Raw genomic sequence first — 17,230 nt, forward strand, 5'->3', positions numbered from 1 at the left:
TTGCAGACAAAATAGAAGTTTGTATTTTGAATAGGCAAGTTTAAAAGTGAACTTTATACACCCAAGAGTATCACACAATTTGCTTTTTTCACAAAAATCCATCAACATCACTTTATAACTACATCTTAAAAGTAGTAAAAAAAAAAACCTGCCCCAAAAGTTAAAAGGTATATATTGGGTTTACAGATATTACTCCTTTCAGAAGCCAAACGCTCCTATATATTTTTTTTTCAGGACTAAATCACTCTACATTGTAATCACTTGAAGTCCTTGGCATAATATGAAAACTGATCACTCCGTTTTCGGTATAGGTTTAACCCACAAAATATAAAAAGTATAGTTCAATGGAACAATCTGTGTCTCTCACCTCCCCCAAATCATTTTCACAAAATCTGATTTACATTTTATTGTTTAAAACCACTTTTAAAAATTAAAAAAAAAATTATTCTGGTTCTGACAAACCATAATGGACAGTCTCATTTCCTCTTGTTTTGTATTTGTTCAAAATGTACATTTCCCCCATTCCAGGAAAACATCGCTAGTAACATATTCGTGACCCTATAATAATTTTTTTTGTACTGTATCATAAGATCCACACAGTAAATAAAAGCAGCAATTCAATAAAGAGGCAAGTGCGAAACTTAAAAAATATATTTCTCTTTTGTAGATGAAAATAAAATATAAAATAGCTGCTTCTTGGAAGTCTCGGAAGGAGTCCCTTTGCTACTTAGAAGTATAACAATATCGTTTTTTTGAGATGGAACTATGTAATAAAAGTTGCAGCTAACGGTTCTGCACCGGTTACCAACATCTGTTGTTGTACAGCGTATTCAAACCCCACCCATACACTATAAGCAACCTTCAAATAGTATAAAACATAAAATATACATACAATATACTGGCAAGACTCCAGATCAGGTGTGGTTTACATGTGTAAAAATGGCTCGCACAATAATCCTCTGAAAACATTTAGAGCCCGGCCGAATCGCATGTACTGCAAATGCAACGCCGGCCCGCCTGCTGCTACAGGATTGCGAACGGGATGCCGATGAGACTATATGGCCGCATGCATCTGAGAATGCACTGCCCCCGCCGCGCCATTCGCAAGAGCGGCCGCCATCACCATCATCTGTACTTCCACCCAGGCGCAGGAGATCCGTCTGTAACTCTGGCAACACGCCCACGACACGGACCGGATCTATTGCGTGCGTTCGCATTACTGCCGCCCAGGTGCCACCCAAAAAACACCCTTTTAGCGGGCGCGGCGAAATGGCTGAGATGAGAACCACTCTGAACCATGCGAAGTTGGGTGCGACTCAAGAGACTTTGCAGACGCACCGATACCTCCACTAAATACTTTCAGCGAAAAAACTTTCTGAACCATAAACGGACGGTGAGCTCATTTCATAACGTCAATGGCCATAGACCCGTCCCCCTGCTTAACACAATCGCAGGGAATCTAGGACGTTCTACAAAAGCCAAAAAAACGTTGTTGAAAATACTCCATTATTCAGCTAAATCCCAACCGGAATCCTGAATTCAGTGCATTCCTAAGAGCTTTGACATTCCGTTCATTGGAAAAACGCGTGGAGTCTAATTATTTTGTTGCAATGCCCCTCTTCCTCATATATAGAACTTTACAGACAATATATAAAACACATACATTTAAAACCAGAGCGTTCTTTTTTTTTTGTCAATGCTATGTCACTGCACCTAGAAATCAACATCGTCACCTTACAAAAAAAATGCCGTTTATGGGACTTTTGAAATAACGCAGCTTAATTTCTAACATATCCTAAGAATTAAATCTATATTAATACAAAAAAAATAAAAAATTTAGGTCACCAATTGGACAGCCCCTTACATAAGCCATTGGTCCACATTTTGCACTGATGAAATAGAATAGGATTAGAACAGAGCCCTCATGGTGCAGCATTTGCAGGTCTGCAGGTTATCAAAACAACATTTTTCCATGTATCTAGTTGATGACTAAGGATCAGTTTTCATGCCTCCACCAACATAGCACAGTTGGCGACTTATATCTTACTTTACTAGGTTTGCGGGAGGTTGCCGGCTGGTAAACGGTCACTAGCTGCACGCAAATGCCTTCTTTCATCTAGATGATTGTAATATTCAATTAAAATGGAGAAAACCTAAGTGAGGAGCTTTTAATTAGAATTTATCGGCAAAATGTTAAATTAAAGCAGTTCTGTGGGTGTAAAATGAGCGGTTAGATCATGTTGTTTTGTTAAAGAAGGTGCGTGTATGACTTAACTATGATTGTGGCGATTCAATTCAACAAGACGCTAAATAGCTGCGGAAAGGAGCTCCCGAAGCTATTCGATTGACCCCGCTGTTAAGTCCGACTAAGGTTTTCTGCTCGCACCCTCCTAAGGTGTTAGCAGAAATGTTAGTGCGGCGCTAACAGCCTCGCGGCCGGTACTTTAGTCAGAGAACGGCGATTACCGCGACCAAACACCCAGCTTAAGGTCGGTAACCAGCATTCTCAGACTTAAGTGGTTCTCAATAGTTCAAGGAACGCCTTCTCGTGCTGAACTGAATCGCTCCCATTGAAATGAAAAAGCAGGAAAAAAAAAAAAAAATCTCTATATATATATAGATCCCTGAGAGAGAAATAAAATATGCAAAACTAAAATCGCCCACAGTGCACAAGAACATAAAGGGGTCAATTCAGTTCTCCGCCATGTGCCGCCACAATGTCAGACTGCACATATTACCGCTTACTACGGTAAGTCATCTTCGCTCGTTTCCTGCACACCTCTATAGGATGCAAAGATACATCGCCGAGGAGCACCTTCGCGACCGTTCCGGAGGCACACAGAGGAAAACTGAATTGCCAATTAGTCTGCAACATTTGTCAGTGTGTCCTGCAGGCGTTACAAAATGATTTTATTTTGTACATCAGAGTACCTCACAAATATATATCTTTTTTTTTTTAATCTATGTATCTGTCATAAAACTTTTATACAATATAGTTTTCTATTTCTTACTAGTGTTAGGAAGCCTGAAAATAACATCAGATCTAGCTCCCATTTGGGTGGGCGGGGGGGGGGAGGTATATTTTATAGAGCCTTGACCAAGAGTCCGATCCCTCCACTGTGTTTAGTCCTGGATCCTGTGGTCTGATTGAGGCCGTCACCATTACCAAGGTTGTATGCTTTATGCTTACTACATAGGAACGCCATGACCATGGAGAGCTTCATTAAAGTCCAAGTCAACGAAACCGTCCCTACTAAAGTCTGTTATTAAGAGATGAGGTTGGCACGTCCACTATAGTGCCTTCATGAATCAGGGGGACGGCAGTGAGCCACATCGGCTGCAGCCAGAGAAATTCGAGTGATCGACGCTTCCGTATATGATCCAAAATAATGCAAAGCGGTATTTACCATGTATCTCCACAACTCCAGCGTCCAAACTGTGGCGCTGTACCATGATACCAAGGATTTGGGCTCGCTCACCGAGAGGTTAACCTGAGATATTCCTGAATTAGTATTGCTAGTCTGTTTTGAAGATCCGGCAAATGGTTCTCAGATTGTAGAAGTACTTGTGGAGTTTAAAAAAAAAAATAATAATAATTGTAAAAATTATACATTTTTATCTTAGTTCTTTAAATACAACAAGGAAGACTGTTGAATTTGTGTAGTGTGCACGGTTCCTGGGGACGGTCTATTTGACGCATAACTTAAAACAGACGGAAATATATTTGTTATTTTTCATCACTGGCAAAGTAGAAGGCACAGACGCTTTAAACCAAACTCGTCACGGGTTCAATATATATATGTATTATATATATATCCTTGCTCCCTTCTAAAAACACGCATAAAAAATAGGCCGTGACATATAGCGGCTATCTCTCAGTACATATCCCTATAGATCTCTTGCAGCAATGGATGGAGCGATGCGTCGGCTTCGGCCTTCTTGATAGTCTGCACCAGGAGGGCATGTTCTGTCACCAGCTGCCTCAGGTCGGCCATTTTCTGTAAGAGCTTGGGGAAGAGGAAGCTGTCGTCCGGGTGGTTAGATTGGAGGTGAAGCTTTAGAACGTGGACGATGTTCTCTTGCATCTTCTCAATGCTAGGAACATTCACTAGGCCGGGACGGTCTGTGGGAACACATTAGAAGAGTGTCATTACGGACTAAAACAAGTGCATAGATCGTTTTCATAACAAGACCGGAGCTGCCATTTCCTATAAAGTAACCCAGGAACATAAATGACATCAACGCAGTTATGAGACGCCAACTTATGAACCTTGCTGAACTTGCAGTACCAGTAGCCCAATTTGTAGGAAAATAATAAAAGGATTCTTAATAAAAGATTTGTAACAGCGAAAGTCCAAACTAGGTTAGTCTAAGCATAGCACAGACGCCCGGGAGACATAAGCTTTAGTTAAGTTGAACCCTCCTCTGGTGCTGGGCTGCAATATGATATAGAATAAGCACCCGCACACACCAGTGTTTGCATGAATGGTAAATTCGGGGAGAACGTGTATCAGCAGTACCGATTTCTATCTGGAACAGGAGTGAAGTAATTGGTAGGCAGGAAACACCTCACATGTGCCATGTTTTTTGAAAACTGAATTGCTTGAGAAACACGGATTACAAGCAACACTCCTAACGCGGTAGCACAGAGGGCTCTGAATGGCCCAAGATATTAAAGTGATGCTAAAAAAGGTAAGTTGCATGTTATTGCATTATTAGTCACATGCGTGTCACCCAACCTAGAAAGCAAAGTCCTGGGGTGAGCGGCCAGGATGATGGTCGCGATGGTCAAGACCATCGCGACCATCGGGCTTGCGACGAGACCCTTATGGTAGGGTCTCGTGGCCGCAAGCCACAGAGAGCTTCTGGCTCTAATAGAGCCGGAAGCTCTCTAAATGACATCACTGGTGCCGCCCACAAACGGCAGGCGTTCGGGGAGCGAGAGATTTTCTCTCTCGCTCCGGGGCTTGCGTATGCGCAGTGAGCACACCATCGACCCGCTCGCGAGCGCCCAAGCACTTGCGAGCGGGTCTGAATCAGGCCCAGAGTGAAAACTGATGTCTGTGATAAGGTGCCAACCAATCAGCTCCCAACTGCCATCTCACAGGCTGTGTTTGAAAAATGACAATTGGAAGCTGATTGGCTGGCACCTTATCACTTTCTTATCACTTTTCGCTCTGTCTCCTAGCACTACTTAGTAACTAGACCCCCTGATCTGTCAAGTTTCCTCCTCTAATGGTGCGTACATACTGGGCGATATTACTGGGCGATTGCACGATTAAGACATCGTAATTGCCAACAAATCCATTCACAAAAATACAGACGCAGCTGGCATAACCCGTCATTCTCACAAGTCCCACTTCTGTCAATTACCCTAATCACACATGTACTATATATTATACTGTATATAATGTAATCATACTGCATGCAGTATCTACTACACAGGGAATAAAAAATAAGTGTAAGACTAATCCTAACAACTATCTTTTCTGAAATGTACTAATGTACATTACCTAACTGCCTCACAAAACATACTGTACAATGGGCCTTTATCACCCTGCTGTCCCCAGACTAAGCCTCCAGGGGGCGCCATTTCACTTTTATTTGGAGGGAATTTGGTCCAGGTAATAGTTTAATGTGGAAAGATAACTCATTATTGGTCTATACAAGGCAATGTAAAATGGTTAATGAGTTGTGAAAGTATATAATACGCAAAAACAAATTCCCATCTCACCCGTAACAAGGAGCAGGGCTTACTTAAAACCGCCCACGGAAAAGCGCTGTAAGTGATTTTTGTGGTTATATTGGTCCATCTGTTGATGTGCGTGTGGGAAAGTTTAATGTTGGTAACATATCGGCATATATATTGGCCGCTCAATTGATTGCCCATATATCATGTGTGCATCGGCCAGTGTGTACCAGCGATATGTCTGTAAACGACGTAGTTCACAGACATATTACGTTGGCTGTGCAGCACAGCGATGGCCGATATATCTGCACATCATGCTGTGTGTACGAGCTGTCAGTGGACCGCCCGTACACTTGCTACATAGGCCGCGGGGAGGGGGGCGCAACGAGACCTCAGGTTAGCGGGATGTGTATGAACAACCATCATCTGCAGATATATCCTTTTAGGTGTATACCCAGATTAAGACTTCAAAATCCAAGCTACATTTGCTTTAGGACCAAGTTAACTTTTCAGATATACTCCTGAGGGTATATTTACTAAAGCGAGAGTTTTTAGAAGTGGAGATGTTGCCCATAGCAACCAATCAGATTCTACTTATCATTTAGCTAGCACCTTCTAGAACTAGCATGTCAAACTCGCGGGCCACATGCGGCCCAAAGAAACATTTTATGCAGCCCAGCAGCATATATTATGCGGCCCAGTCACACCTGCCGCCATCGGAGCTGGGGTGACTGGGCCACATAATATTTGTGTTTACTCTATGTAAATCTTGGAATGCTGGTCTCTGTAGCGATCAGAGACTAAAGAAGCCAGCGTCAGAGGCCAGCATTCCCAGTGATGCAGTTCGCGGGTGATGTCATCATGTCACCCGGAATGAGATGAGCCTGCCCTGCTGAATCTAGTTATATCCAGTCAGCGTCTACGCGGGAGCGGTGCCCAGTGGCCAGCGTGAAGAGAGGTAGGTAAGAGAGAGGTAAGTACTGCACACCTGTTCTATACTGGGAGGGGGAACAGCATAAAGGGGCACTACTAGGGACATTACTGGGGGCACAGCATAATGGGCACTACTGGGGCACTGCCTAAGGGGCTTTAATGCAGGGAGCATTGAATAAGGTGCACTGCATAAAGGGCATTACTGGGGGCACAACGTAAGGGGCTTTGCATTAGGGGCTCTTATACAGGGTGCACTGCATATTGGGCACAATTACAGTTGCATTGCATAAGGAGCTCTAATACAGGGGGCACTGCATAAGGAGATCTAATACAGGGGGCACTGCATAAGGGGCTCTAATACAGGAGGCACTGCATTGATTTTTATTAATAATAACCCTTTCAAAATTGCATATAAGACTTTTTTTTTTTTTGCTTCCTTCACGCTCTAATGCTGGCCACACACATAGCGATATTTTACCCGATCTGGCCGATTCTGACACATTGGAATGACAGATCGTGTAAAATATGGCCAAATCCTGAGTAAATCGTGAGCCCCCACTCACGATCACGATGCGATGCGCGTCCCCGCTGGTCGCACATCGCATCGTCAGATCTGCCGTGCAGTAGGGCAGGTCTGACAATCTAGGAGGCGATGCACTGTGACAGTCTGACTGCAGGAGAGATCGTATGAAGATTGGACACCAAATTGTGTGCAGATCGTGTGGAGATTGTGTGGAGAGCTGCCAGGGAGAGTTTCAAGGGAAATCGTACACAAATTGTACACATCGGCTCATCGTGTGCAGATCGCCATGTGTGTGGCCAGCTTTAGACCTTGAATATTCGGCCCTGTTGGTATTTTGAGTGTGACATGCCTGTTCTAGAAGATAATAGCTACAATTGGATTGGTTGCTACGGGCAACATCTACACTTCTAAAAAACCCACACTTTGGTAACTATACCCCCTAGAGTACCACATTTGTTACTTTTATGCTTTTAAGTGTTTTCATTGCATTGGTGGAAATGTGGTTAGGAGAGCAGGATTCCATATAACGGGCCCGATCCAGAGATTTACGCTAATGCAATCGCATCTGCTATTTCACATGGAGGGCAGCAGCGAAAATATGCTAATGTTTCCAAAGCCTACCCGATCATAGGGACGCCCACCGCTGCCTTCTCATATCCATCCGACAACGTGCAACAGCGTAATCATCGGTAACATTAATATCAATGCAGATCTGGCAGTCACGCTGCATGTAAGGCGAGTCTGACCAGCCACAAACACTGCGTCTCTCCTGACACGCGGAGATCGCAATGGCTAATTTATGCACGCCCATCTGGCTAACCCCCATTACCTCCCCCAAACACGGACTACCTGGCACTCACTTTGCGAACAGATCCTCTGTGTGGGCGTAATAATAAAAAAAACGCTGCACGTGCGCAGTGCGGCCGACCGCACTGCATAGGTGGCGAAAAAAAGTGCAGAATTGGGGTTTTGTGGTGTAGATTAAAAAAAAAAAAAAAAATACCCTGCAGCCTTTGGAATGTCCCCTTAATGTAATCTGTGTCAAAAATAAAAATAAAAAAATATGCATAGGACACCCCCAAAAAAGGTGGTTTCATTTTGCGGGCGAAAAAAAAAAAAAAAAAGTTGGGGGACAAACTTAAAAACTAGCGAAATTGACTCAGGGGGGTCCCCCAAGTATGCAGCAGGTGTTTTCTAGAATGCGGGTGGTTGCAGCAGGTGGATTTTTGAAGAATTTTTTTAAATCATTTTAGGGACTTAAAAATATGCTTGCACCCATTTTCATGTACCCCAAATTTGATGGGACTAGTTTTTTTTTTTCAAAAAATTAAAGCTAAGTGCTATTCTTCACCACTTCTTCAAAGACGCATTAATGCACCTGCCGCGGCTGTTTAAAAACCCCAATTACCTTCAGCAGGCCAAACCGGGGGTACCCCTAGTGATCCCCCATGTCAGACCATCTTTTGGGGGGTGTCAGGCTGATTTCCCAAAAAAGTGACAGGACTTTGATACTTACCTTTCCGCCGGTTCCTGTTTTCGGCAATTCCTAATTGAATACAGAGATAAGCGGGCACGCGCCCGATACTTTACCCCCTGGAAAAACGGCGATAATGGCGAAAAGTCCGAGGTCGGACTTTTCGCCTCTAGTTGAATATGGTCCCAAGCTCCTTCAGAGGCAATGAATTGTTGTGCAGTCCCCCAACTTATCAGGAATGGCTTCACCAGATCTATATCCAAGAAAATGACATCATGTTTTTACATTTGGATAACTAAGCGCATTTATTCACTTGGCCAGTCAGGGTCAAACCCACCAAGATCATCAAATGCCAAATTTTGCAACTGGACAGTCCCGGCCTCTGCCATAAGTAAAATCAATACGTCACCTTGTGTCTTGTTTACCGTAAACACAACCATTTTGTCTTCACATATTTTTTTTTCTTTACCCAACAAACAAAAAACTAAAATTAAAAAAGAAGTCGAAAAACTACAATATTGCTGCTTGCACACAGAAATTCTTACCTCCACAACAAATGAGGGCTGCAACAAATAGAGAAATATCACTGTCGTCCAGCTCCAAAGCATTGAACTTCATGGCAAACTCAAACTTAGGCTCCATCATGTCACCTATGGGCTTCCGTAGACTCTTTAAGAACTCCCGGGTGATGAAACCGTTTCCATAAGCCATCAACATCCCGTCTTTGTTCATTACGGAAGCCAGCATGGCGAATATGGCTTCGTAGACTCCGTATTTTAACAAAGTAACCTGATCATTCAGGTCCAGTTCGGTAAAGCCCGGTATGGACTTGGCAAATTCCGTAAGTTCGGTTACGGTTTCCACCGATGTGCACTGACAGCAATGAAAGATGCGTACTTCGGCCTCTTTGTTCTGTATACCGTTTGCCACTAGTTTGGCTACCAGTGTTTTTTCGGCCATACATAAGGTCTCCATGTCATGTATAACAAATGGCTGCAAAAATAGCAAACAAATAGTTGGAACTCTGCTTCATAAGTTGATTATTGCAAATAAGTTGCAAATTAAAAAATAATTTAAAAAATCCTGTAACCAGCATAGTATATGTCTGACATGGAACATCAACGCACTGTCAACACACCAAAAATACAAGGGCAGATTCAATTAGAAGCGAGGTACCGCCGGAAAACCTCTCGCACTGTTATAACACGGGTTTTCTTGGCAGGATAACCTCATCCCATAGAGGTGCAAGAAAAAACAAGCAATGTTTTCCCCCAGTAAGTTTCCAGCAACCTTGCGCAAAATTTAAGCTACCGCGTAATCTGCTGGCCAGTGCAACAATTCTGGAAAAAAATCGCTGTTAGCCCATGTTTTTTTTTTTTTTTTAATCCCACATTTTTCTCCCCGTGGATAGAACATAAATGCAGCAGCCCAGTTTTGTACATACATGGACAGTGGTGGCTTAACCTGACATCACTCGTACACTGTGAGGTGAATAAGTTTACTCACAAACTCGGCGCACTTGTACTTTGTATATTGACTCTCTGTATTTATTAACTAGATGCTACAATTGCTACACTAGGACTTTTTGCTTTAACTGTTTAGGAACAGAGATCAGCAAACTCGTATTTATTCAAAACAATCCAGTAATGAAGTTTCATAAAATGAGCAGCAAATATAGTACCCGTGTTTCTTTGCTTGGCATTCTATGGGGCCGATTCAATTAGTGCACCAGAGGGTGTACTCAACGCAGATTTGTCCTTGCAGCCTCAGACACTTAAACCGGAATCTAAACACTATAGGTGCATACACACGCAACGATTTTTTGAACGATTATCGTTAACGATATCGTTTATCATTCAATCGTTGTAAAAATCGTTCACTTTCTAAGTTAAAACGATGAACGATTATCGTTAATGCGCGTTCACGTTTGTAGTTCAGTCAGACTGACCAACTCAACGATTTTCATTAATGGAACATGCAAAAATCGTTTGTAGTTAAAAAAAAAAAATCGTTCATTACATTTAGTAAATGAACGATTTTAGTAAACGATTTTCGTTCATTTTTCCCTTGAAAGAATGAACAAAAATAGTTTACTAAAATCGTTCATGTACAAAATCGTTGTGTGTGTGTGTGCAGCTTATGGCTAATTCAATCTGCCCCTATGCATCCACCTTATCGACGGCTTACTAAATGCTGCAAAATCAGAGCAAATTATCATCGATAAAATAAAGATATTAAACAGAACATAAGTAAGGTTGTAAATTTTAGGAACTGAAGGAAGCAGAATGAAATATGCAGACAGACAAGGAGGAAGCATTCCACGCTGTAATCCTGTTTAATATCCCTGAAAAGAGCCATTGAGAGTTGAGGAGTGCCAGAAGCAGTAGCTGACTAATTATAAAATGCAACTTCAAACACTGTGGCCACTGAGATGAGATATAAGCAACTCAAAGATTATTAATATTATTTTTTACACAGATGCAATTTACATCTAAGCACAGATGGAAAACGCGGCAAGAGGGGGAAAAGGGAAAAAAAAAAAAAATTTTGCTAATTGTGGGGGGAAAGAAAGAAAGAAAGAAAAAAAAAAAAAGAAAGAAAAAGAGAGAAAAGAAAAGAAAAAAGAAAACAGAAAGAAAAGAAAAAAGAAAGAAAAGAAAAAAGAAAAAAGAAAGAAAAGAAAAAAGAAAGAAAAGAAAAAAGAAAAAAGAAAGAAAAGAAAAAAGGAGAGAGATTCAATTGTCCAGCCGGCAGCTATATTTTTAAGACGCCCGACGGAGCAATTCAATTGTTGCTCCGTTTCAGGGCGATAGCCGTTGGCGCCAGCATTTCTGCGAGCAAAAATGTGCGAGAAACCTGTAGTTAGGACACCCTACCCAGAACTTTAGATGGGATTAGCCGAGGTGTGAAGAGGGCGATAGTTAATGAGCGCCCAGAACAAATGAATTGCAAAACTGATCGCTCACTTATCACACAACAATTAAATTGCCCCCAGAGAAAGAAACATTGGGGGGGGGGGGGGAATAGAGAGAGATAGCTATAAATCGATCTATAGATAACTATCTAGCCCTAGCGCCATGCACAATCCTAATTTTACATTTCAACAGTGTCCCCTAACTATCATATTCTAAACCATCCATGAGTTTAGTAGATCAGTATTTTAGCTGAAAAAAGTGTTACATTTAATTTAATGAAACGCGTCAGGTAAACCATAACCATATAGGCATGGCAGGGGAATAAATATTAGTGCGTTGTAAAGGAAGCCTCCGCTATCTAGGCGACTCTACCTCTTTAACTTTTTTTTTTTCCTCCACTTAAAATGGGGCACCAGGGGGGCCGTAAAGAGGTAGCAGATTTATTTAGATTTCTAAAATGGCAGGAAGCCAAAATGCCTAGATAAATGTGTCTAGAAATGGCTGGTCTCAGGGAATGTTTATGTGTGTGGTGTAGGGGAGTGCAGCAGATTCGTCAGCACGGGGCTGCACTGGAGATGAGCAGGATAAGACACACCTGTCTCCATACAACAAACCAGTTCAGAGACGGTCACGGTGACCTTGAGAGCAACAAAAATTTAACGTCAACAGTATTCCAATCTCTGGCGAGGAAAAGAGGAAAACACGTACTGGATTGCTGCCCCTGCCAGTGAGGATGGCTCTGGCTTTTACTTTGTTCATATTGAAATTTTTCTGATATGCCTCATAGATGAGCTTGGCCAGGGACAGAAGGTCGGCCATCTGGGAGTCCTTCATGTCCTGTTCACACGTTTGGATCTCCGCGGTCAGCTTTGCTTTCTCCGAACGAGGCATCCTCCCAAAGCGAATGGCTGGAAAGATACGTATAGGTAAATATCGGCCCAGCGAGAATTAGGTGACTAATATGCCCACTGCATAAAGTGACAGTACGCAACACAAAGAGATACATATGATCCTCTACAAATACTATGCCCAAAATAGAGAAGGTTTTGGGGAATTGTCCACCCTTCCCTACGCAATCCCACGCATACAGATTTTATGGCATCTTACCGTTATGTGACATTCCCACACTAAGGCACTTTTCAAACCGGCAATATTGGCACTTGTTTCGATTCTTCTTCTGTATTTTACAAAGCCGTTCACACCGGTCATATGCCAATTTCAGTCGTATCGTTCTACGGAAAAAACCCTAAAAAACCCCACAAACAAGTAGTCAGACAACATTGGAAACATAGGTAGTAAATCAACAAGCCATAAGGTTTTCATAGTCGTCTCGCGTGCAGACTCGGACTGGGCCGCCTGAGAGTCGGGGGGAATCCCCGCTGGGCCTCACTGCATAAGAGCTGCACTAGTGGGCGGGGCCAAGATTGTCCAAGCTTATACAGAGTGACCGTTGGGGCCTTTCAGTGCTAGATTGCCGGCCACTAGGGGGCCTCTCTGCTGCCACCATCAGCAGGCAGCAGCAGGGGAATTTTAGTGAGGTTGTAGTAGCTAAAATGTAGACTAATGGGGCATATACACTAGACAATCAAAGTGAACGATAACGATATCGTTCAACGATATATCGTTTATATCATCCAATGTGTATGCATCAAACGACCAAAGGTGCGCGCTATCTATAATAAATTATATTTATGTTTATAGGCGGCGGCCATTTTGTTGTAGCACGGGATATGCAATAATACACTAAAAGGGCTATTTCACACACGCCGGGTTTCACCGGACGGCAAAAATCCAGGCGTTTGTTTTCCAGTGGATATTTTCCTTTCACACACAACATTTTAGTGCCATGTGTGATGCTTTTGCCATGTGTATGTTTTTTTTTTTTAACATTGAAACCGCGGATGGCAGCTGTCCATTTCGGTGTATATATATGACATTAACACAGCGACCGTGCTGTGTCCGTGCTTTCTGAAAGGACCCATCCGTTTACATGCTTAATTACATTTTATACACAGAAAAAAAAACACACACACAAACACGGTGAAAACCAGCGTGTGTGAAATAGCCCTTACAGTGTATTATTGCATATCGCGTGCTACAACAAAATGGCCGCGACCTATAAACGAAGACAATTCTTATTACAGTGATAGTATATCACAGCTAACTCCATCAGTTGTATGTTTGTTTAGAAAGTGCAAGGGCCACTAAAGGGGAAGTGCTCTCTATTCATCACTACCTTATTCTATGAGAGGGACAGTCTTAGGACATGTGAGAATGCAGTCAGGTACTGTATGTTCTATCTGAATATCACCCTGATCTGTCTGCTTGCCTTTCACTGTTGGATTATGTCCTGAAGCTGGGAGTACGGTTGACACCTGTCACTTTTTGTAGTTTGGTTCATAAGATAATAGTGAGGACTGCAATCTCCACCGATAGTCAGCCTTTTTCAGGAGAGTTCTGTGAAATCTGCATAATTGTATGAAAAACCGCCTTGATAAATAGGCCCTTTAGTCTTTCTTGATTGTACTCCACAAATTCGAACAATTGTAAAGGGGGGAGGACATATCTATATCATGTAGGCTGCTAATTAAGCAGGATATTGTGTTACGGCACTAATCAGGTCATGCATGGGCAGAACACAACCTCTCTAATGGCTGGCCACCTCTCTCAGATGGATGGCACACCCCCTCTGCTAAATAACCATGCTCTTATGTGGGCCCGTATGATTGCATTCCCTGGGGGGGGGCTTTTATGCCCCAGTCCGACACTGCTCGCTTGTTAGGTTTTTGAGTGACATGCTGGTAATATAGTGTGATAAATAGGCTCCGCTTATCTTTTTTTTAGATTATATAAAAAAAAAAAAAAAAAAAAAAGAGAAATAATATCAGCGCAATTGTTCCAGAAACATGATGTGCGCGGCTAATGCAGAACCTCACAGGTATTAAAAAACACACAAACAACCTTGCTGGGTGTATTTGCTGTACATGTGTCCTACCGACAGCTGCCTGGTAAAAACCTAAATCCACAATACTAGGAGATCAAATTGGAAAAGTCGGGATAAATACGATTGTTCGACAGTCACAATGTCGACAACCTCTAAAAGACACAGAAATGCCGACGGCATTATGGCGACACAGTTGTAATGCTGCTAGTCGCATTTCAAAGTGGACGGCATTATACATTTAAACATGCTGGTACACAAAGCTGTTGTCATTACAGTATCGGCCCCAACGTGTGCAGCGTATAACTTGTGCCGCCTCCGTCATCTCAGCCTTATTTCATATATCCCCTGAGACACTCCTGAATCTTTTACTTATAGGTTTGTTGGGGAATGTCACCATTAACACTTTGATATAAAGCAACTTGCATTCTAGGTTTAGCGGCCCTTAAACGAGCAGGCAATCCCCACAATGTTTTATATAGGGGTTGACAAAACTATTCTGCAAACATAAAATAGAAGCAGCTCAAATCAATTTGGCAATACTCTTCAGATGCATGAAGGGGAGGGGTCATACTAAACAGAAAGGGGAGTATCCCCTAAATATCCTCCAGCACGCTAAATTGTACCTGCAACAATACTTGAAAACTATATGGTAATAGAGTTTCAGAGAGATTTATTGCATGCCTTTATAAGTACATGGTAAGCTGCCAGGCCACTTCACAGCTTCTCTGATACTGGCAGTCCCTACTCTACATGGCCCAGAGTGGGTTCTGTTTGTCAGGCAATTATCTGTTGTAAGGCCTCATGATAAAGGCACATACAGAAATACATCCAAATTGAGAACCATCTTACCTGGGAGTCACCCCTCTGAACTCCCAACTAGCACTACAAGAGCCAGCATGCCCTCCAAATGGGGGGTGACTCCCAGGTAAGATGGTTCTCAATTTGGATGTATTTATGTATGTGCCTTTATCATGAGGCCTTACAACAGACAATTACATGGCCCAGAGTGGGTTCTGTTATCATGCAGAGTAGGGACTGCCAGTATCAGAGAAGCCGTGAAGTGTCCTAGCAGCTTGCCATGTGCTTACAAATGCATGCAACAAATACCTCTGAATCTCTATTACCATATAGTTTTCAAGTATTGTTGCAGGTACAATTTAACGTGCTGGGGGATATCTAGGGGATACTCCCCTTTCTGTTTTTCTGAAAACTATTCTGCAGCCAGCTGTGATAGATCTAAATTTCCGGGGAGGGGGAGAAGACCACCAACTGAAAAGGAAGCTGTTTATTCTTCTGTGTTGTGTGTCGGCCTTTACCTTGCAGCCTTCACAGGCGTGCACGCCATAGTGGAATCCTGATGCCTTATCGCCACACACTCGGCATTCAAGACTTAGTGATCTGGAGGTTTGGTCTTCCGTGCTCCCTGGTGCTGCGGGGAAGGTGACGGAGGACGGGCTGGATGCTGGTGACAGGGTGTCTACAACAAAAGCAGAAAAATAATGAGGTCACATTTCCGGAACTCTCTAACTGCATTTGTTACACAGACAGCGTCTTTATCCACTGATCTACGCACTCTCCAATATCATCACCACATTGTGCCATTCACAATATATAAAAGTGACCAATGCATAACGTCCCAGTCTTTACAAAGTTATTTTGACAGACTTTAATTGATATAAAAATATAGCCAAGACCTGGTCCTAATGCCTGAAGGGTAACAGCAAGGAAAACGGTGGCACGCGGAGATCGGAGCCTGTTTTATCTTCTCAACACCCTCTACAGCCAGAGCCGCAACCTCCATTGTGCGTACATCGTTACTGCATATTACGGATGTGCAGGCTCGGATAGGATCGAATTTTCCCGCCAAGTTTGGATTTTTCCCGCCAAATATCAGGTCTCAGAAAGAGGCAAAACGTTATCTTTCATGGACAAACATCATCTTCCATGGACTTTTGTCCAGGAATGATGATGTGTGTCCATGAAAGATGACTTTTTGCCTCTGAGTCCCGCTTTTTGGCGGGAAAAATACAAACTTGGCGGGAAAATTCAAACCTATCCGAGCCTGCACATCCCTACTGTATATGATGGCCACACGAGCACCAACGCGGTCCTCTGCAGCTGATCAAGTCATAACAACTGAGTCAACAATGAGAGGAAGAGCTAAATTTGGGCTGTTCCAACGCAAAAAAAAAAAAGTCTCCATTCCAAATGTATCAAGCCTCCTAGATCCCTACAAACGAGGGAGCGGGGTCTGTAAACACTTTTCAGCTCCGGTGTACAAACTCTGTACAGCACATTATAGCCTAAGGGCTCATACACTCTGGCGTTGTAAAACGTCTGTTTGATGTTGTAACCTTGCGCAGCGCAAGTTGCACTTGTCCTTAATTTTTAAAACGAGCATTAGAAGCATATACTCCGAGCTTTGCTGTAGAACAGGGGGAGATTTAGATAGCCGCCAGGTTCAGCGTCAGAACCTTGCGTGCTAATATCAAACAAATTATACTGGCGACCGCAATTTCCTTCCCTTAATTACTGGCTAGTTAGGCACAGAACCTCAGGCTTAATACAATGCCCCCCCCCCCTCCTCACCCCCCCCCCCCCCTTCTATGTCCTTAAGGAACGCTTCAACAGAAATCGATTATTGGACAGTTTACGACCCCAATGGGCGACTCTGAAATTGATGCAAAACAAAGCGATGTTTACGGGGCCGCCTCAGGGTTGAACGCGAGTCGGCGACACATGCACCTGTACA

General features: G+C 42.9%; 1 protein-coding gene across 1 annotated transcript in view; it reads right to left on the reverse strand.

Moving 5' to 3' along the window:
* PPARA (peroxisome proliferator activated receptor alpha) overlaps positions 1 to 17,230 on the reverse strand; it is a 52,697-nt gene continuing 35,467 nt past the window's right edge. Inside the window, exons 4-8 of the mRNA XM_088478291.1 lie at positions 15,795 to 15,955; positions 12,642 to 12,780; positions 12,243 to 12,442; positions 9,165 to 9,612; positions 1 to 4,123 (exon numbers count right to left, since the gene is read on the reverse strand). Coding sequence (XP_088334417.1) covers positions 3,876 to 4,123; positions 9,165 to 9,612; positions 12,243 to 12,442; positions 12,642 to 12,780; positions 15,795 to 15,955 — 1,196 coding nt within the window. The 3' untranslated portion in view covers positions 1 to 3,875. The remainder of the gene's footprint in view (positions 4,124 to 9,164; positions 9,613 to 12,242; positions 12,443 to 12,641; positions 12,781 to 15,794; positions 15,956 to 17,230) is intronic.

Source organism: Taudactylus pleione, unplaced genomic scaffold, assembly GCF_031769625.1.
Source record: "Taudactylus pleione unplaced genomic scaffold, aTauple2 ptg000212l, whole genome shotgun sequence".
In the NCBI taxonomy this organism is placed as follows: Eukaryota; Metazoa; Chordata; class Amphibia; order Anura; family Myobatrachidae; genus Taudactylus; species Taudactylus pleione.